The 19,027-nt window shown below is 35.7% G+C and overlaps 2 protein-coding genes across 3 annotated transcripts; both read right to left on the bottom strand.

Annotated features, from left to right (window-relative positions):
- Positions 1-240: 240 nt before the first annotated feature.
- On the bottom strand, positions 241-17,387 carry LOC121981165 (protein SHORT HYPOCOTYL IN WHITE LIGHT 1-like). The gene is made up of 4 exons (XM_042533556.1): positions 17,193-17,387; positions 16,877-17,092; positions 14,394-14,459; positions 241-680 (listed from the first exon to the last, which is right to left on the bottom strand). Exons 1-4 carry the CDS (start codon positions 17,370-17,372, stop codon positions 528-530), a joined length of 615 nt encoding a protein of 204 aa, XP_042389490.1. The 5' UTR covers positions 17,373-17,387; the 3' UTR covers positions 241-527.
- Positions 6,635-10,158, bottom strand: LOC121981164. 2 transcript variants are annotated; one of them, XM_042533555.1, is made up of 3 exons: positions 8,515-10,155; positions 7,504-8,430; positions 6,635-7,396 (listed from the first exon to the last, which is right to left on the bottom strand). In XM_042533555.1, exons 1-2 carry the CDS (start codon positions 9,167-9,169, stop codon positions 8,120-8,122), a joined length of 966 nt encoding a protein of 321 aa, XP_042389489.1. In that variant the 5' UTR covers positions 9,170-10,155; the 3' UTR covers positions 6,635-7,396; positions 7,504-8,119. The 2 variants fall into 2 exon arrangements, with proteins under 2 accessions (XP_042389489.1, XP_042389488.1); XM_042533554.1 differs by having other exon boundaries at positions 7,504-10,158.
- Positions 17,388-19,027: the final 1,640 nt, after the last annotated feature.

Genomic DNA, 19,027 nt, shown 5'->3' with positions numbered 1-19,027 from the left:
TTAAGATAGGAAACTGAATGACATGCAATCCCATTTAGTGGGCTAGGGAGTTATGAGGCCCAATGGTGTTGAGGTCCTACAAAGAATCACATTTGTGCTGGATTCGGCCCATAAACATTTCAATCCGATCTACCAGTTTGGGTACGATGAATAAATCATGAAAAATTGCAAATGAACTTCATTAGCTGCATGTCGCACCAAACCAGCCTGGATCTTGGATCCATCGTACAATTGCATTCATATTGCTCAATTCAACATATACAAGAAAGATTGCACTAATAAAACAAAAAAAACACTTTCACATGCTTATCAATTTATTTTTATACGTGTTTCAAGTTCTGTTAAATTGGAATATACCAGTTGCAGCGAAAAGAGCAGAATTTTACATAATCGATTAAGTCTGCGATGATAAACGTTTTGCAGAAGGAAATCTATTGTTGCTCCTCTCCTCTATATTCAAGCTAGCTCTGGAACTGACATCTTTTCGGAATCTAGAATACAACTGAACTCCCCCCAAAGAACATAATTCATGCAGCTTGTATGCCACTCCATTGACTGTCCTCGTTGTCCATCCGGTTTGTGTAGGTATATTGGTTCATTCTTATGTAAGTGATCCCTGACCATATTCCACGCACGAGTAGGATGCTTACGAAAACCATGCTTCCAAATGTACAGATGACCTACAATTTACATAGCAAAACTGACTTGAGATTTGTCTAGAGCAAGAGAAATAGTTTTGACACAAATAAACTGTTTATATGATGACTGACAGTTCAGTTGCTGACCCATTTGAAGTACAAACTCTATATGCAAGAAAAAAGCATGGCTCTGCTCAAATAGTCGGTATATTTCAATTTTGCAAACACTACTACTAAACTAGAGCGATAAAAAGTGAAGGCATTTTTAACTTAGATTTTGAACACAATGACATTGGTTGTTCAGATTTGTAAATACAAACTCAAGTCATTGTTTCTACCAAGTGTTTAAAGGTTGAAGTCCATCTAGTTTGTTTCCAACTATTCTGCTGCTAAACTAGAGCAGTTGAAACATTCATACAAACTAAACTGATCATATTTTTGGCTATTGTCACCCATTGTCAATGACTGCTTGCACACTTGGTTAGCCGGACTTGCTTAAGGCTTGGTTCGGCCGGAGGTCTCGGGTTCGAATTTCTGCTTGGACATTTTAACTCCGCCCATGATAACCGGTCATGGCCGGTCCCAAGCCGGGATAGAGGGTTGCGTTAGGTTGCCAGCCAGCGTCAAACTATGGCAAATATTCAATGAATGAATCCATTAAACTATTGTGCTAATGCTAGGTTGTTCCCCGGAAGGAACGCGTTGCAGGGTCCGGCTGTAACGTCTCCGCAAGGACTGCTACATCTCCAGAACTGGGGTGTAGTAATAAATATGCAAGAGTTCGCGTTACAGGGTCCGACTGTAACGTCTCAGCAAGGACGGCTACATCTCCATGAGAACTTGGGTGTAGTGTTAAATAGGCAAAAGTTTTCACACCATAGGTTAGAAAAGAACAAATATGATAGGAAAATTAATAATCTAAGATTTGGAACATGGAATATAGGAACTCTCACTAGTAAATCAATGGAGGTAATAGATATGATGATTAGGAGAAAAATTAGTATTTTGTGTGTACAATAGACAAAATGGATAGGCGAGAAGGCAAAGATGATAGAGAACTCGGATTTTAAGTTATGGTACACTTGAAAGAGTAAAGCAAGAAATGGAGTGGGTATCATTGTAGATAGTTTGTTAAAGGATGAAGTTGTAGGAGTAGTTAGAAAAGGAGATAGAATTATAGTCCTTAAGATAATAGTGGCAAAAGAAACTATGAACATAATTAGCGTATATGCACCACAAGTAGGATTAGATGAAGCTACCAAATCAAAGTTTTGAGAAGACTTAGATGAAATATTACAAAATATTCCATCAAATGAAATGATTTTAATAGGAGGTGATCTAAATGGGCATGTCGGAGTGAAAAATGAGGAATATGAGAGAATACATGGGAGTTATGGGTTTGGAACGAGGAATGAGGAAGGGAAAACTATATTAGATTTTGCGATAACATATGACCTTATATTAGCTAATACGTTTTTTAAGAAAAGAGAAGAACACTTAGTCACATTCAAAAGTGGGAATAATAAATCGCAAATTGACTTTCTTATGGTTAGGAAGAAGGATAGAAAGATTTGTAAAGATTGCAAAGTCATCCCTGGAGAAAGCTTAACTACCCAACATAGGGTAGTAGTGCTGGATATACGCCTCAAACATAGTATCAATAGAAAGAAAATATATACAATTCCTAGAATTAAGTTGTGGAAGTTAAAGGATGGGAAATAAAATATATTTAAGGAGAAGGTAGAAGTACAAGCATTAGGTGAAATATACGATGACTCTAATACAACATGGGATAAGATGGTATCAAAGTTGAAAATAGTAGCTAAGAGTGTACTCGGTGAGTCAAAGGGACATGCACCACTAAGTAAAGAATCTTGGTGGTGGAATGAGAAAGTACAAGAGAAAGTGAAGGAAAAACGAATAGCTTATAAGAAATTATATATTTGTAAAAACGAGGAAAACTTAAAAAAATATACAATAGCCAAGAAAGAAGCTAAGAAAGTAGTGAGTGAAGCAAAAAATGAAACTTTCGAACGCTTATATCAAAAATTGGACACGAAAGAAGGGGAAAGAGACATTTATAGAATAACTAAAATGAGAGAAAGGAAAACAAGAGATCTTAGCCAAATAAAATGTATTAAAGATGAATGTAATAGGGTATTAGTAAATGATGGAGAAATAAAAGAGCAGTGGAAGAGATATTTTCATCAACTTTTTAATGAAGGTTTAGGTGACCAACTTAACTTAGGTAATTTAATTAAATTAGAGATGTATAGAAATTTTAATTTTTATTTGAAAATTCAAACTTTAGAAGTAGAACAAACTTTAAATGAGATGCAAAATGGAAAAGTGATTGGAACGGATGATATTCCAATAGAGGTATGGAAGTGCTTAGGGAACCAGGGTATTGAATGGTTTATGAAATCATTCAATCTAGTATTGAAAATGCAAAAATGTTATCAGTTGAGGTAAGTACTTTATTCCAATGTATAAAAACAAATGAGACACAAAATTGTATGAATTATTAGCACTTTAAACTAATGGGCCATATCATGAAACTTGAAAAAAGAGTCATAGAGAAGATTAAGACCAAAATGACAAAAGCAATATGGATTCTGGCCTAAAAAGTCGATAATAGAAATTATACATCTTCTTAAACAACTGATTGAAAATTATCGAAAAACCAACAACACTTACACATGGTATCTATTAATTTAGAAAGAAACTTTTAATAGAGTCTAAGGAAAATTATGTAGAGAATTTTAGAAAAGAAAGACATTAGTGTAACATATATTGAAATAATTAAGCTATGTATAGGATATAACGATAAAAGTAAAAGACTCTAAGCGAATAAATAAAGCATTTCCTATATAGATAGAGATTACATAAGAATTTGCTCTAAGTCTATATTTTTTTACACTAGCCTTGGATGAACTTACTTGTACATCGAAGACACATTACTATGGTACATGTTGTCAGTAGATGAGATTGTTTTGGTAGATGAGACACGTGAAGAAGTAAATGCTAAGCTAGAATCTTGGAGGGAAACACTAGAAGGGAAAGGTTTTAAGCTTAGTAGATTAAAGACAGAATATATTGAATTTAAGTTTAGCAATATTTGAAGTAATGAAACAATTGTTAAGATAGGAGAGGACGAGTTGCCTGGAACCGAGAGATTTAAATATTTAGGATCATTTTTACAAAATGATGGAGGGATTGAGAGAGATGTCTTACATAGAATACAAGCAGGATGGGAGAAATGGAGGGGAGCGTCGGATTTTTATGTGACCGTAAAGTACCTCTTAAACTTAAAGGTAAGTTCTATAAAACCGCAATTAGACCTGTTATGTTATATGGAATTGAATGTTGGGCTATGGTTCGAGCACATGAGCATAAGATGAGAGTTGCAGAGATGAGGATGTTAAGGTGGATGTGTGGACATACGAAGATGGACAAAATAAGGAATGAGAGCATTAGAGAGAAAGTCGGAGTTGCATCTATTGAGGACAAACTCCGAGAGACACGTTTAAGATGGTACGGACATGTACTTAGACGACCAATAAATGCTCCAGTTAGGCGATGTAAAACTATGATAAACATGCATATCAAACGAGGAAGAGGACGACCAAAAAAGACTTGGTTAGCAACAATAAAACAAGATAAAATTTATTTAAATATAGATGATGATATAATAGGAGATAGGGCTCAATGGCGTAAAAGGATTCATACAGCCGACCCCATGGGAAAAGGCTTGGTTGTTGTTGTTGTTGTTGTCACCCATTTTTAAAAAAATGGAAAGAAACAAGAACGAAATCTTCTGAAATATTCAGTTTTGCACTTGGCTATTTGTCATATTGAAGGTGAACACTGCTGAATAACGATTAGTTGATGGGAACTTTATTAATGATAAAGGTAAATTGTTGAGGCAAGGTGTCAAAATCAAGAAATAATTGCTGTAGATTGCCGAAATATCCTCTTTTGGATCTGATTTCTTTCACTCCAACTTAGCCAGCATTTCATTGCTAGTTTACGAGGTTCATGAGATATCCTATTTTCCCATGAAAAGAATGCATGTCTAGGACTCAATGTGCAGATATCTTCTAAAGACATAATGCCCTGCAATTCTGCAGTTCAAATGCAGCACAGCTCAAAGGTTGACATCTTATGTTATTTTATTCAGTTCAACAAAGGGTTGAATAAGCAATCGGCGAGAGGTTCCTATGATCCACTTCTGTTTTGTAATATATACTTTTGTTTTTTTGGCAAAGCCTATATACAGGCAAAGGTTGTAAGGTGAAGTTAGGATACAAATTGATGTTATTCTCTCTCTTTTAAGGTATTATCTTTTTTCTTCTCTCTTTTGTGATTGCCTCTCCCTTTCTTATATTATCTTCTTACTCTATTTCTGGGCTTCTGGACTGCCCACCGCTTGTACTTCCATATTTACCCTAATAGTCGGTGGGAACAATGAGGTTAACTAGTTTATAATTTTTTTTTTCTTACTCTATTTCTCATCTATCATCCACTGCAGAATACGACATAAGTATTATTTCAGTTTTATGACTGAGAAGTTGCAACAATGGAAGAGATAATGAGAACTATATATTGCTGTAGTCCACTGACTTCGGAAAAAGAGGTTGTGCCACATCTATAAACATGTTGTTGGAAATCTTATTATCATTAAAATCAAAGATATACATATTAGGAAAAAATAGGAAAGGATCATTTGTCAATTATTAACTTTAATTAGTTACCTTATTATTTAATTTCCTTTTCATTAATTTCCTTTCTATTGTAAATTCTCTCTATAAACAAAAGAGTCGTGTACCTATTCTTTTGTATAAGAAATTATTTCTTCCTCATTTTTCTAAGTTGATATCAGAGCGATGTCAGAAGTCACGTCCGAAACCACTACAATCCCTGCCACTATGGTAAAACCTTCTGACCTTACAACATCATTCCAACTCTCATTCAGTCCAAATCACCAGCATCCGCCTAAATGGTGACAATTTCCTCCGGTGGTCGCAATCCGTCCGAATATATATCCGTGGGCAAGGAAAAATCGATTATATCACGGATAACAAGAAGGCTCCTGCTCTTAATGATCCGCTGCATGCCATATGGGATGCTGAAAACTCCATGGTTATGACATGGCTAGTCAACTCCATGGAAGAGGATATAAGTACCAATTACATGTGTTATCCTACTGCAAAAGAGCTGTGGGATAAAATTAGTCAGATGTATTCTGACCTGGGTAACCAATCTTAGGTTCTTGAATTGACTTTAAAGTTGGGGGAAATGCGTCAAGGAGATGATTCTGTCACAAAATATTTCAATTCATTGAAAAGATTGTGGCAGGATCTTGACCTCTTCAGCACATACGAATGGAAATCTGCTGATGACTGCAACCACCACAAGAAAACCATGGAAAACGATCGTATTTACAAATTTCTTCCTAGTCTCAACGTCGAATTTGATGAAGTACGAGGAAGGATTATTGGGAGACTTCCTCTCCCATCCATTGGTGAAGTATTTGCCGAAGTTAGAAGAGAAGAAAGCCGAAGGAGTGTCATGCTCGGAAAAAGGAGTACCAGTGAGTCAGTTGAAAATTCTGCCTTATTTAGTAATGCTGCAAATTACCAGCACAGGTCTGATGATAAACCTCGAGTTTAGTGCGATTTCTGCAACAAGCCTCGCCATACACGTGAGACATGGCAAACCTGCCAACTGGAAAAATAGCAAGCAAGGAGAGAAGAATCATGGAATTCCTATCGCAAATGAAGCCGACATAGGTCCCTTCAACAAAGAGCAGATGGATCAACTCTTGAAGCTGATAAAATCCAACTTCTCATCTTGTATTCATAGTATTTCCTTGGCACAAACAGGTAGCAATCCTAAAACTCTCTCTTGCTTAAACTCCTCTCCATGGATCATAGATTCTGGAGCCACAGACCACATGTCTAGTTCCTCTCACCTATTTGATACTTATTCCCCTTGTTCTGGAAATGAAAAAATCAGAATTGCCGACAGTGTTGTTAGAGGCGTGCCCGAGGCGCGAGGCGTGCCCGAGGCGCACGCCTCTTGAACATGAGGTTGATGACTACTAAACTATTAACACACTCATATAATATGTCAAATATGATAACTATTAATATTCCACACACATCAATATCAAATATGAGAAGCAAAGCAACACCATAATAAAATTAATAAAAATTTCAAACTTTCAAGTTTCAACTTTCTAAATTAAACTAACAAAGTTCATCAAAACAGGCGTAATAAGTCAAATTAATCATCAAGCTCAAGATCATCCTCATTGTATTCTTCTTCTTCTTTATCTTCATCTTCTTCTTCTTCTTCTTCTTCTTCTTCTTCATCTCTAAGTCTTAGAGATGAGTGTCTCATAGAGGAAGATGTATTTCCCTTCTCAACTTGTTTAGGCTTAGCATGTGAACTGGAGGTCATGGATGCAATATTTTTTCCTCTAGTACAATATTCAGGCTCTTCAACTCCACTAGCCCTTGCAACGACATCTCATGTTAAGTCATCATCTTCAAAAACCAACTCATCTTCTTCATTATCACTTTCTCCATCCATTCTACCCATCAACCATTCATTACTATCATCAATATCTGCCAGAGAGATGGGTCAATTTTATCACGTGCATCATACCGAAGTTTTAAGGCACGATTATATTTCACAAATACCAAATCATTTAAGCGCTGCTGAGCCAACCTATTCCTTTTTGTGCTGTGAATCTACAAAATGTTAAAAATCATAATAAGTATAATAAAATAGCAAAGAATATTTTCTACTTATAAAAGTAACATACTAATAGTATTAAACATTTATATTTATTACATACCTGCTCAAATACACTCCAATTGCGCTCACAACCAGAAGCATTACAAGTAAGGCTAAGCACTTTAATAGCAAACTTTTGCAATTCTGAGATATTTGCTCCATAACATTCCCACCATTCTGCTAGAGATAATGCTCTTCTGTGTCTAATTGCCACATTCCTCCCAAATAGCTCTTCTGCCTTTCGATATATAGAGAGTTGGGTGGTGATTTTATCTTGCTCAGCAGCGCTTGGAACCAATCTCTCCATAGTTTCAAACAAACCATTCACCACTTCTCCACAGATATTTGAATTTGTGTATGAATAAAAATATTCTGGATTCAAATAATATCTTGCAGCATGCAAAGGCCGATGAAGTTGACATTCCCATCTCGTATCAATGATCTCAAACACTTCTTTATATTTCTCTTCTTTCTCCTTAAAGGCCTTCATAATTGTTTCTTTTTCCCTATCCATAGCTTCATAAATATAGCCCATTGCAGGTTTTCTTTCCCCATCAACCAGTCTCAGAACACGGACTAAAGGGTCATATATCTTTAAAATATGCACAACACTGCTCCAAAATCTAAGTGTCATGATGATTTTAGCTACCTTTTTCCCCGCCGCTTCTTTTGCCCATTTACTCTGTCCAATCCTTTGAAATGAACATTTTTCTTAAATTTTGCTTCTGTAGATGCATCCTTTCAAGAGTGAGAAAAACAGTAGCAAATCTTGTGACACCCGTCCGACAAAGTTCTTTTTGTCTTGTGAATTGCCTCAACATATTTACCATGCCTGGGCGAACATAAATGTAAGCATTCACACTCATTGCCTTCTTCAATGTTGCTTTAAAATCAAGCAATTTCCCAATATCTTCTAAGATCAAGTCGACGCAGTGAGTAGCACAAGGAGTCCAATTCAAGTGTGGCCTTTTTGCTTCTAATAATTTTCCTATAAAAGAAGTTAGAAAACTAGATAAGTTTAACATGTATAAGAAAACACATATTGATAAGAAATAATTAAATAGATTCTTACCAGCAAGCACATTGTTACTTGCACTATCCGTAACAACTTGAACAACATTTGTTTCTCCTACACGCTCCACAAATCGATCAAGCAACTGAAATATTTTCTCTCCAGTTTTTGCATAATCAGAAGCATCAACATATTCGATGAAAACTGAACCTTTAGGAGAATTCACTAAAAAATTAATCAATGTCCTGTGCCTTTTGTCTGTCCACTCATCTGCCATCAAACTACAACCATACTTGGCCCATTCTGTTTCACACGACTTAATGTAATCATTTGTCACACTATCAACAGCTTTTTTTAGAAAAGGAACACGCACCTCATGATAACTAGGTCCTTTTAGACCTATACCATATTGGCCGACCAAGTCCAACATCTTTTTGAAGCTTGAATAGTTAACGGCATTAAAAGGAATCGCCGCATCATACATCCACTCAGTTATGGTCATACAAGCATTTTCCCTCAATTCTTTCTTGTATGCCTCATTTATCATAGTTTGTCTCTCTTTACCCTTTCTACTTTCAATATTTTTTTGCACATTAGGAGCAAAATATGTATCCATTGGACCTATTTGTCTGGGCCTTTTTTGCATATTCATTGATCTAGATCTTGTACTTGTACTTGTAGGCGGCGGCACAACTTTAGCTCCAATATCATCCATATCAATATCATCACCAAGAGGGTCTACATCCTCAAAGTCCAATGTTGCAAGTTTAGAAAGATTACTTTTCTCCGTCTTTTTCTCTATGAAATTTTTAATTTCTTCACGTACATGAGGTGGACATTTTTTGCAAGTCGTAGTATTTCGAAACCCTCAAACAAGATGTTGTTTTGCACGATAAATACCCCCTTTGGTAACTTTTTGACAAAAGTTACAAATCAAATCATTTTTGTTATTCGGATTAACTTTTTGAAAATAATTTCATCCAGGATCTTTTGATATATATGTTGGAGTATCACTACTACCTTCCATGATAATTGAACAAGAAAATAGCCTGAAAAATCAAAAATAAAATAAAATCAATGCTGTCAGGAATAGAAAAGCACTGTACCGGTAAAAAGAGAACAAAAAGACAAATGAAAAATAGGACAACAGCCTGAACAGGACAAAAAATACAGCAAAAATGGACAACACAACAAGAACACTGTACCTGTAATAGAAAAACTAGAAAAAAAGCAAACGGAATAAAAAAATGAAAAAACAGAAAAAAAAAAAAAAATTAATAACTAGATAGCATCTGCAGCACGGATGAACAGGATCAAAAATATAGCAAAACGGACAGCACAACAACAAGAACAGTGTACCAGCAATACAAAAATGAAAAAACAAAAAGAAAAACAGGATTAAAAAATGAAAAAACATGGAAAAAAACAAATGAAATACTGGACAGCAGCACAAACCAGCAAAAGTGATAAAACAGGATAAAAAAACAGCAAAACGAACAGCAAGCAAGATTACAATCTGTAAAAATAGCAGAAACAGGAAGAAGAAAACAAAATCAAGCAGCAGCAAGAACACGAAAACAACTCAACGAGAAGCAAAAACAGAAAAAGAAGAAAAGATGATACCAGAACACAGAAAAGAAAAAAGAAGAAGAAACGAAGAAAAAGTGAAAACGAAGAAGAGAAAAAGAGAAGAAAAGAAATTGCAGAAGAAGAAGAAGAAGAAGAGAAGAAGATATCAAGAAGATAACAGGAGAAAAACGAAGAAGAGAGGAAGAATCGAAGAACAGGAAAACAAAAAAAAGAAGGAAAAAAACACATACCTGGGTGACGGCGCGACTCAACAACGGCGGCGGCGAATGGTTCAGGCTTCTTCTTCTTCCTCGTTCGCGTTCTTTTCTTCTTCTGCTTGCGTTCTCTTCTTCCCTTCTTGCATTTTTTTTCTTCTCCCCGTGCCCTAATTCATTTTTTTTTGGTTAAGAATATAGATATTGTTCATGATCGCGCGTGCAATCGCGCCCACGATCGCACCTCGTCGCCTCATTGCGCCTCCGTTGAGGTGCGAAGGCGCGCCCAGTCGCGCGCCTGGCGAACAGCGCCCGCCTCGCGTGGGCAGAGGCGGTTTTCTCGGCGACTTGTGCGCCCGACGCCTCGGGCGCGCCTCGAGCGCGCCTTTAACAACACAGATTGTCGATGGTAGAGGACTTATCAAACTGACCGAACAATTTAATCTCAATGTTGTTCTTCATGTTCCTAAATTAGTCTGCAACCTCTTGTCTGTTAGTAAGTTATCTAAAGATTCTAATTGTCGTATTATATTTTTTGAATCATATTGTGAATTTCAAGACCAGAACTCAGGATGATGATTGGGCGTGCTAGGATGATTGAAGGTCTCTACTATTTGGATGAAATATCTGTTAGTAATAAAAAAGCTCAGAGCCTTAACAGATTAGTTTAAACTCAGTTAGAGAAAAAATAATGTTATGGCACTATAGACTAGGACATCCTAGCTTTCCTTATCTAAAAATCTTATTTCTAGAATTATTTAAAGACATTGATTGTTCTTCTTTATATTGTGAAACTTGTTTTTTTGCAAAATTTTATCGTTCAATTTATTTGCCAAAAAATTACCAAGCCTCCGAACCTTTTTACTTGATTCATAGTGATGTTTGGGGCCCATCTAAAATTACTACTCTTTTTGAAAAAAAATGGTTTGTAACATTTATTGATGACCATACACGTTTATGTTGGATTTATCTAATGAATAAAAAATCGGAAGTGAGAAATTTGTTCAAAAATTTTTACACTCTGATTGAAAATCAATTTCAAACCAAAATTTGTATTTTACATTCTGATAATAGAACAGAATATTTTAATGAGCACTTGGGTGATTTTTTGAATGAAAAAGGTATTTTTCATGAATCCACTTGCCGAGAGACCCTTCAACAAAATGACATTGTAGAACGAAAAATAAACATTTACTTGAAGTAGCACGTGTCATGATGTTTTATATGAATGTTCCTAAGTATTTATGGGGTGAAGCAATTTTAACAACCTCTTATTTGATAAATAGGATGCCTACTAAGGTGTTAGAGTACAAAACACCTCTTGATTGTCTTAAAAAAAAAAAATCCTGAAATTAGATTGTTTTCTGATTTCTCTGTCAAAATTTTTGGATGTACTGTCTATGTTCATGTTCCATGTCAATTTCGTTCAAAACTTGAACCACGTGCTATAAAATGTGTATTCTTGGATTATTCGTCGAACAAAAAGGGGTATAAGTGTTTCGATCCTCAAACAAAAAAAATTTTTGTGAACATAGATGTGTCCTTTTTAGAAACAAACCCCTATTTTTTCTAAAAATTCTCTTCAGGAGACAACAAGTGAAGAAAAAGATAATTTTTTGGGCATTTCTAACCCACTTCCCAATATCATTTTTTCCGACAATCTTGAAAATAATCACCCACCTCTAATGTCTAGTGTTGGAAACTCTCGATCAGGGGAGAAATACTACAAACTGATCATCGTGATCTAAATTCTGAGCTTCAGGTTTATACTAGGAGGAGATTTCATCTGAGGAATAAAGACTCAAATGTCAAGCCTGCACAACACCCGTCCGAAAAATCGAGCTCTGGCTTCGAAATTTCAGGTAACCCTATCACAAGTCCAGCATTGATTCCTCTTATTGTGTCTAATTCTTCACCTACTATTCTCGATCTTGATATTCTTATAGCAATTAGAAAAGGTGTTCGAAATTGCACTAATCATCCTATTGCAAATTATCTTTCCTACCAAAGACTGTCAAAAAACCATAAAGCTTTCACTTCTAGGATTTCACACTTGTTTGTTCCAAGGAATATACAGGAAGCGTTGGATGATCTGAGTTAGAATTTAGCAGTCATGGAAGAGATGAATGCTTTAAGGAGAAGTGGCACTTGGGAGATAATTGATCTACCCAAGGGCAAGAAACGAGTTGGGTGTAAATGGGTGTTTACAATAAAATATAAAGCTGATGGAAGCATTGAAAGGTACAAGGCTAGACTGGTGGCTAAAGGCTTCACTCAGACTTATGGGATTGACTATCAAGTGACCTTTGTTGCAGTTGCTAAAATAAACTCTATCAGAATTCTGTTATCTCTTGCAGCAAATTCAGATTGGTCTCTACATCAACTTGACATTAAAAACGCATTTCTCAATGATGATCTAGAAGAGGAGGTGTTCATGAGTCTACCGCCAAGATTTGAGAAGGGACTTGGCAATGAAAAAGTATGCAAATTAAACAAGGCATTACATGGACTTAAACAGTCACCAAGAGCATGGTTTGAACGCTTTAGAAAGGCTGTTATTAGTTATGATTTTTTACAGAGTCAAGCAGATCACACAATATTTTATAAACATTCAAAAAGGGGTAAAGTTGTTTTAATTGTTTACGTTGATGACATTATCTTAACCGGTGATGATGAAACAGAATTAGCAGACCTAAAGAAGATACTTGCAAAAGAGTTTCAAATTAAAGATTTAAGAGCCCTTAAGTATTTCCTCGGAATGAAATTTGCAAGGTCCAAGGAAGGTATATTTGTTAACCAAAGAAAATATATTCTTGATCTCCTTGGAGAAACAGGTTTGCTGGGATGTAAAATGGTTGAGACTCCAATTGATCCTAACTTGAAGTTACAAGCTGCTAGAGCTGAAGAAGTAAAGAACAGGGACCTTTATACTCGTAGGAAAATTGATTTACTTGTCTCATACGCGGCCTGATATCGCTTTCGCAGTTAGCATGGTAAGTCAGTTCATGCACTCACCAGGAGCAGAACATTTCGAGGTCGTCTATAGGATATTGAGATATTTCAAAAGAACTCCAGGAAGAGGTTTATTATTCAAGAAACATGGACATCTTCAAGTCAAAGTCTACACAGATGCAGGCTGGGCAGGGAGTGTTATGGATAGGAGATCAACATCAGACTACTGTTCCTTTGTTGGTGGGAACCTAGTTATGTGGCGAAGTAAAAAACAAAATGTGGTAGCCAGAAGTAGTGCTGAAGCAGAATTCAGAGTTGTTGCCCATGGAATCTGTGAGGTAATGTGGATTAAAAGAATTCTTGAGGAATTGAAGCTTTCTTTTTCAACTCCTATAAAGGTTTATTGTGACAACAAAGTTGATATTTCTATAGCTCATAATCCTGTTCTTCATGATTGCACAAAGCATATAAAGGTGGATAAACATTTCATCAAGGAGAAAATCAACACTGGAGTAATATGCATGACATATCTTCCAATAAATGAACAATTAGCTGATAAGCTGACTAGCAAGCTGGCTATGGAAGACATCTACAAACCAGCTTGAGGGGGAGTGTTGGAAATCCTATCATCATTAAAATCAAAGATATACAAATCAGGAAAAATAGGAAAAGATCATTTGTCAATTATTAGCTTTAATTAGCTTTAATTAGTTTCCTTTCTATTGTAAATTCTCTCTATAAACAAGAGAGTCGTGTACCTATTCTTTTGTATAAGAAATTATTTCTTCCTCATTTTCTAAGCACATTTATCTATTTCGCAATTGCCCTGATTATGAACCTTCCTCTTTCTAGGCAAGAGAAAATCACTAAAGAAAAACTAAAAAAGAAAATTATCAAACTCTCCAGTTTTCACTGCAATTGAGAAGAGAAAAAATAGCAAAAATATCTTTGAATTCAAGTCTTTCCTTTTGACCTTGATTAATAATATAGGTTCTAGTCCACTTTACTGTTATATTCTTCAATAGTTAAATAAGGCTTTATTAAAGGGACATGCATGGATCTGTAACTTAAAACTAATGGAAATAAGAAGTTGCATGATATAGCAGCTAATCCGGTTTATGTCCTTAAAGGGACATTCAAGGATTCCAAGGGGACTAACTTCAATAGTTAAATAAGGCTTCTAATAAAGAAGCATATTATTACCTCAAGAAAGGCCTTCAGAATCCACAAGGTTGCTAGAATCAACACTCCGTTAACAGAAAATCCCACCTACCCCAAATTACAACAAGAAATTATCATTGGATGAACCTTCCTTTTAAACAAAAGACATTATAACATATACAACACAGAATTTTACATAAAATGGCCCTGTGCAGAAGACAGATTGTCATCAGGAAAAAATGTTACTCTTCCATGTTAGAAACACCAGGAGCTCTTTCATATGAAATATGTTAGTTAGATATCTTAGATTATTAAATAAATTACACGAAGCATAATTTGCCAAGCAAGTCAACTAGTTGATTCGAGTCAATTATATTTTGGTATTTGTCTAACCTACTAGAAGGGGAGCCTTGACGCAACGGTAAAGTTGTTGTCATGTGACCAAAAGGTCACGGGTCCGAATCCTGGAAACAGCCTCTTGCAAAAAGCAAGATAAGACTGCGTATAATGGATCCTTTCCCGGGATCCCGCATGGCGGGAGCTTCGTGCACCTTTTTTTTTATTTGTCTAACCTACTACAAGTTGAGGAGCTATTTTAGTTCAACTTCTTTAAGCACAAGAAGTTTTCTACATGCAGAATAAGCAACTACTTCAAGAACCTGACTTTGGAACCTAAATTGCAACATAAGAGAATGGACTAAAAGATACAATGAGATAAGATATCAGTTTGCAATATTTTTCAGGGTATGTTGTAGTTGGATCATCTGAATAGTGAATAGGTCATGATATCCCACTCAGACTTAAATGTAGTTATAAAAAATATTCTTTTTACATAGAAACCACTTAGCAGTATAAAGCTTCAACTGAGGGACTTAGTTACAAATGAGAATAATGTTTCTAGCTTCTACAAAGCCCAAAATGCATTATATGAAATATATGGAAGAAAAGATATATGGAAAAAAACTGAGTTCTTCTCAAGATCACCTCTTTCATTAAGACAAGCAACAGAAATCTGATTGCCTTCAGATGGGAAAGATCTATTTTGTGAGTATGTATATCAAGAGAGACTTATATATATATATATATATATATATATATATATATGGAATCTTCATTAGAAACACAACATAACATGATAATGTACTACATTAAATGGCATTGGCAGCATTCCTAGAAGCAAGTAATTATACCCACACATTTTCTAAATAAAAAATTTGATCCTCTGAGAATTTTATTCTCTACGTGACCTACTGTCTATGTGCAACTAAAACAAATCTAGACATTAGGGTGGATAAAATGAATCCAGGTACCAACTATCATTATCTGGAATCAAGGGCATCAGCAAAGTTGTTAGTGATTATGCCAATGACCTTTTGATGGAAGAGAAGCATCAAATTTTGATCAAAATCCTCATTAAATGAGAAATCCATAAATTAAATATAACCCCCATGAACATTTAACAAATCAGACCAATAGCTAAAAATATAATTTTGTACAACAATCTTTCGACAAATCAGTATTAATTTCAAAGTTTAACAATTAAAAATCCCAACTGGATTTTAGGAATTGTGGCACAATATTTGAGCAAGGAGAAAAAATTAAATTTATGATTTTCATTCAAAGGATGTAGCGGACTCATATTTGGCACTAGGAATTCTTGCATGTAAAGTAGTAGAAATGTTGAGAAGAGATGTGATTCTCGTAGAACAGTTGGATATCTAACAAACTGATTAGGTAAAAGTACTTTTATGTAGACTATAATTAAAATAAATTGTCCAGAAGAATTTGAGACGATTATATGTTTGAGTAATTGGAAGAAACTTTTTCAGTTCACCAACATGATGATAGGCATAGCATGACTACACAATTCTTGCTCTACTTTTTCATCTTGTGATAATAAACTCTTTCTACCTTTTGACTTTAACATTAAAAAAGTATTGTAAAATTTCATCTAAACTGTAGTAGAAAGCAATTTGCAACTTGAGGAGGCATGATAAACCTTGGATATTTTACACCTAACAAATTCTATAGGTAGGAAGATGCCCTTGGCTAGAGATTTTTATTTATTTATTATTATCTTGTCTGAGTTCCATTAGGGGACCCATTTGATAGTAGTACACCATGAGTATAAAAGATTGATGTATTTAGCACGGGTAAGTGCTAACAAACAACATATTCTTGATGGTATTTGGGAACATTTTTTAAGAAAATGCTTACAGAAGTCGTAGTCCATTGCAACCTTCATCTCTATCTCATACGGGGACCAATTTAGGGAAAGTATAGTTAAGAGTTTTCAGACATTGTCCTGAGTCCTGATAATAAAACTTGTAATGAACTTGAAGATTCTTTTTGATACTTCTACAATATCTCTCGGTTCTAAATATTAAATAACCAATCTTCAGGAAATATAAGACACTAATCTATATTCGTTTCGAGTTGAATGCTGACATAAGACAAAATTGCTCCACCAAATGACAACAGAAATTAAGGCCCTCGTAAAAAGTAGCAAAGAATCCATGGATTACCAATTTAGTAGGAATGGCAGGCGGCAGCACCGCCCGGACGGCCCTTCGGGCCCGTCTAGATATCTTCCGAAAAACGCTGTTAAGGAACCGCACGAGGAGATCCAAGCTCCGGTCATCCTCATCCTCATCGTCTTCCTCATCATCGTCTTCTTCGTACCCTAGGCCGCCGAGATTTCCGTCCCACGCGCGAGGATTAGGTACCACCTCCACCGTCTCCTAGCGTCCAAAAAGACGGATTTTCTTTTCATTCCAGGAACCAAACGCTTAGCACGCCTCTAGGGTTTCCAGTACCCAATACGAACAAAGAGGGCAGTACCTGGCCATAAGAGGAGAACCGCTTGGAGGCGTGAGGAGTCGCGGAAAGGGGACGATTAGGAGAAGGAAGCGAGAGGGAGCCCAAAAGCAGGTATCGGAGTCGGTATCGATCGGAAAAGTACAGTCGCCGGCAGCGAGAAGCTGAGAAAGAAACAGAGGCCGACACGGAACAAGAAGCCATAAGGTCGCATAGAAAAACCATACATATATACTAAAATACACATACAGGCAAGGCCACAGAATGACTAGCTGGGCAGCCTTCGCCATTGGATCCGTCGTAATGCTCTAGTAATTAACTGATATAATGAAAGATAATCGATTAATTAGAAACCGTAATTCGGCATTAAGCGAATTTTTTCCTACAGATCTCTCAATTGTCTTATTGTTTCTTTCAATTTGCAGCCTCGAGTTCTGGTACAATATGATATTGATCGTCCTAGTTGACCATTTGAATGATGCTCAAATTGCAGTTGTTTTTGTATCATATCGTTGTATTTTTTTATTTTTTTTTTACATTTAGTTTTTTTTTAGTTTCTTATTATTGTTGACTACTTCCGGAGGATGAGACTAACTTCTTCGATTCTTCGTCAAAGGTTGACTCCGATAGCAGGAGTGCCAGTGTATTCCTAGTGATAAAGTAAGTTTTTTATTTCGGATTAAAAGATGTAAACTTTATGTGTCTATAAAGAGTGATTATATTTTTTTTGACCGTTAGTTGTTTGATGAAATGGAAGGTGGATGATGATAAAGGGAACTCGTCGAGACGGAGATGTAGGATGGATGGAACATTAGATTTTTTTTAAAGCAAAAAATAAGGTTCCGTATATATTTGATCAAACTTACTTAATAGTATGCATACTAAATTGACATTATGAATCCATGTCACTAGCTCTTCTCATCAATTACTTAATTTAACGTGTAAATATTAAATTCTACTTGTCTAACGTAAAATTTATGTAATTTTTTTAAAAAAATTATCTATTATCATATTCATAACATGGAAACTAATCATTTTTTATATGTGAATTAACATTTTATTTTCTATTTTTTGAGTTTTCTTGTATTGTGAATTTTCTAATAAGTTATTTCTCTTTTTTTTTTATATATACTTTCATTGTCTTTCTATCTCTCAAGTATGATATTTGTCTGCTTAATTTGCATGGGCATATCAAGAAGGACCATTTGAGGTATCTTACTATAGAAAATTATCTAGGATACTTGTACAGACTTGATAATTTATTTTTTCATTAGATGATATGGAGAACTTTGCTTTTCCTAACCAATATAATCACAAGCATGCTAGTTTGCTATGGATCTTCAAAAGGAATATTCACAATATTTTATTATTGTTGTTGTCTATATAATTGTTATTGATGTATACTGTTAATTGTTCTTTGTCTAAATTATTGTATTTTTCTTGTGTGTTGTTACTCTAATATGTGTTGTTGTTGTAAAACTCAATGATCCTGTCCGAATGCTGAACCAACGGATGCTAGGCACGTGGCGCTCCCCGGCTGCTGGTGTGGATCTTCGACTGGTTGCACGAAGCTCCGGCGAACCTGCACAGAAGTCGGGCCGGGAAGGGATTCCTCGACTGGTGTGGCTCTCGAAATATCAGAATGCGTACCTCCGGCGAAGGATGAGGTCCTTTATATAGGGCAGCGGAGAAGCGAGTGCACACATATCGAGGTGTACACGTGTCCGTAGCTCATACCCCAGTAAGGGCTTGTCAGTGAGCTTACCTGACCCATACTGCTACAGTCCAAGCATGTCCTCGATGGGACAGCGGAACCCCCTATCGCGTGATTTGGAGTATGACCATATCACGAAGCATGC

The sequence above is a fragment of the Zingiber officinale genome, chromosome 5A (genome assembly GCF_018446385.1).
Source record: "Zingiber officinale cultivar Zhangliang chromosome 5A, Zo_v1.1, whole genome shotgun sequence".
Taxonomy (NCBI): Eukaryota; Viridiplantae; Streptophyta; class Magnoliopsida; order Zingiberales; family Zingiberaceae; genus Zingiber; species Zingiber officinale.
The sequence above is the reverse complement of the archived record's forward strand: the minus strand, read 5'-3'. Positions and strand labels throughout refer to the sequence as shown.

Bases quoted from the DNA above. Each gene is read 5' to 3' on its own strand.
- LOC121981164 (XM_042533554.1), bottom strand. From the start codon at position 9,169: ATGGATGATATTGGAGCTAAAGTTGTGCCGCCGCCTACAAGTACAAGT.
- LOC121981165 (XM_042533556.1), bottom strand. From the start codon at position 17,372: ATGGCTTCTTGTTCCGTGTCGGCCTCTGTTTCTTTCTCAGCTTCTCGC. The intron at 17,093-17,192 runs GTACTGCCCTCT...TTTGGACGCTAG, and splicing joins GGTTCTCCTCTTATGGCCAG to GAGACGGTGGAGGTGGTACC. The intron at 14,460-16,876 runs GTAATCCATGGA...AATTTGGGGTAG, and splicing joins CTGCCATTCCTACTAAATTG to GTGGGATTTTCTGTTAACGG.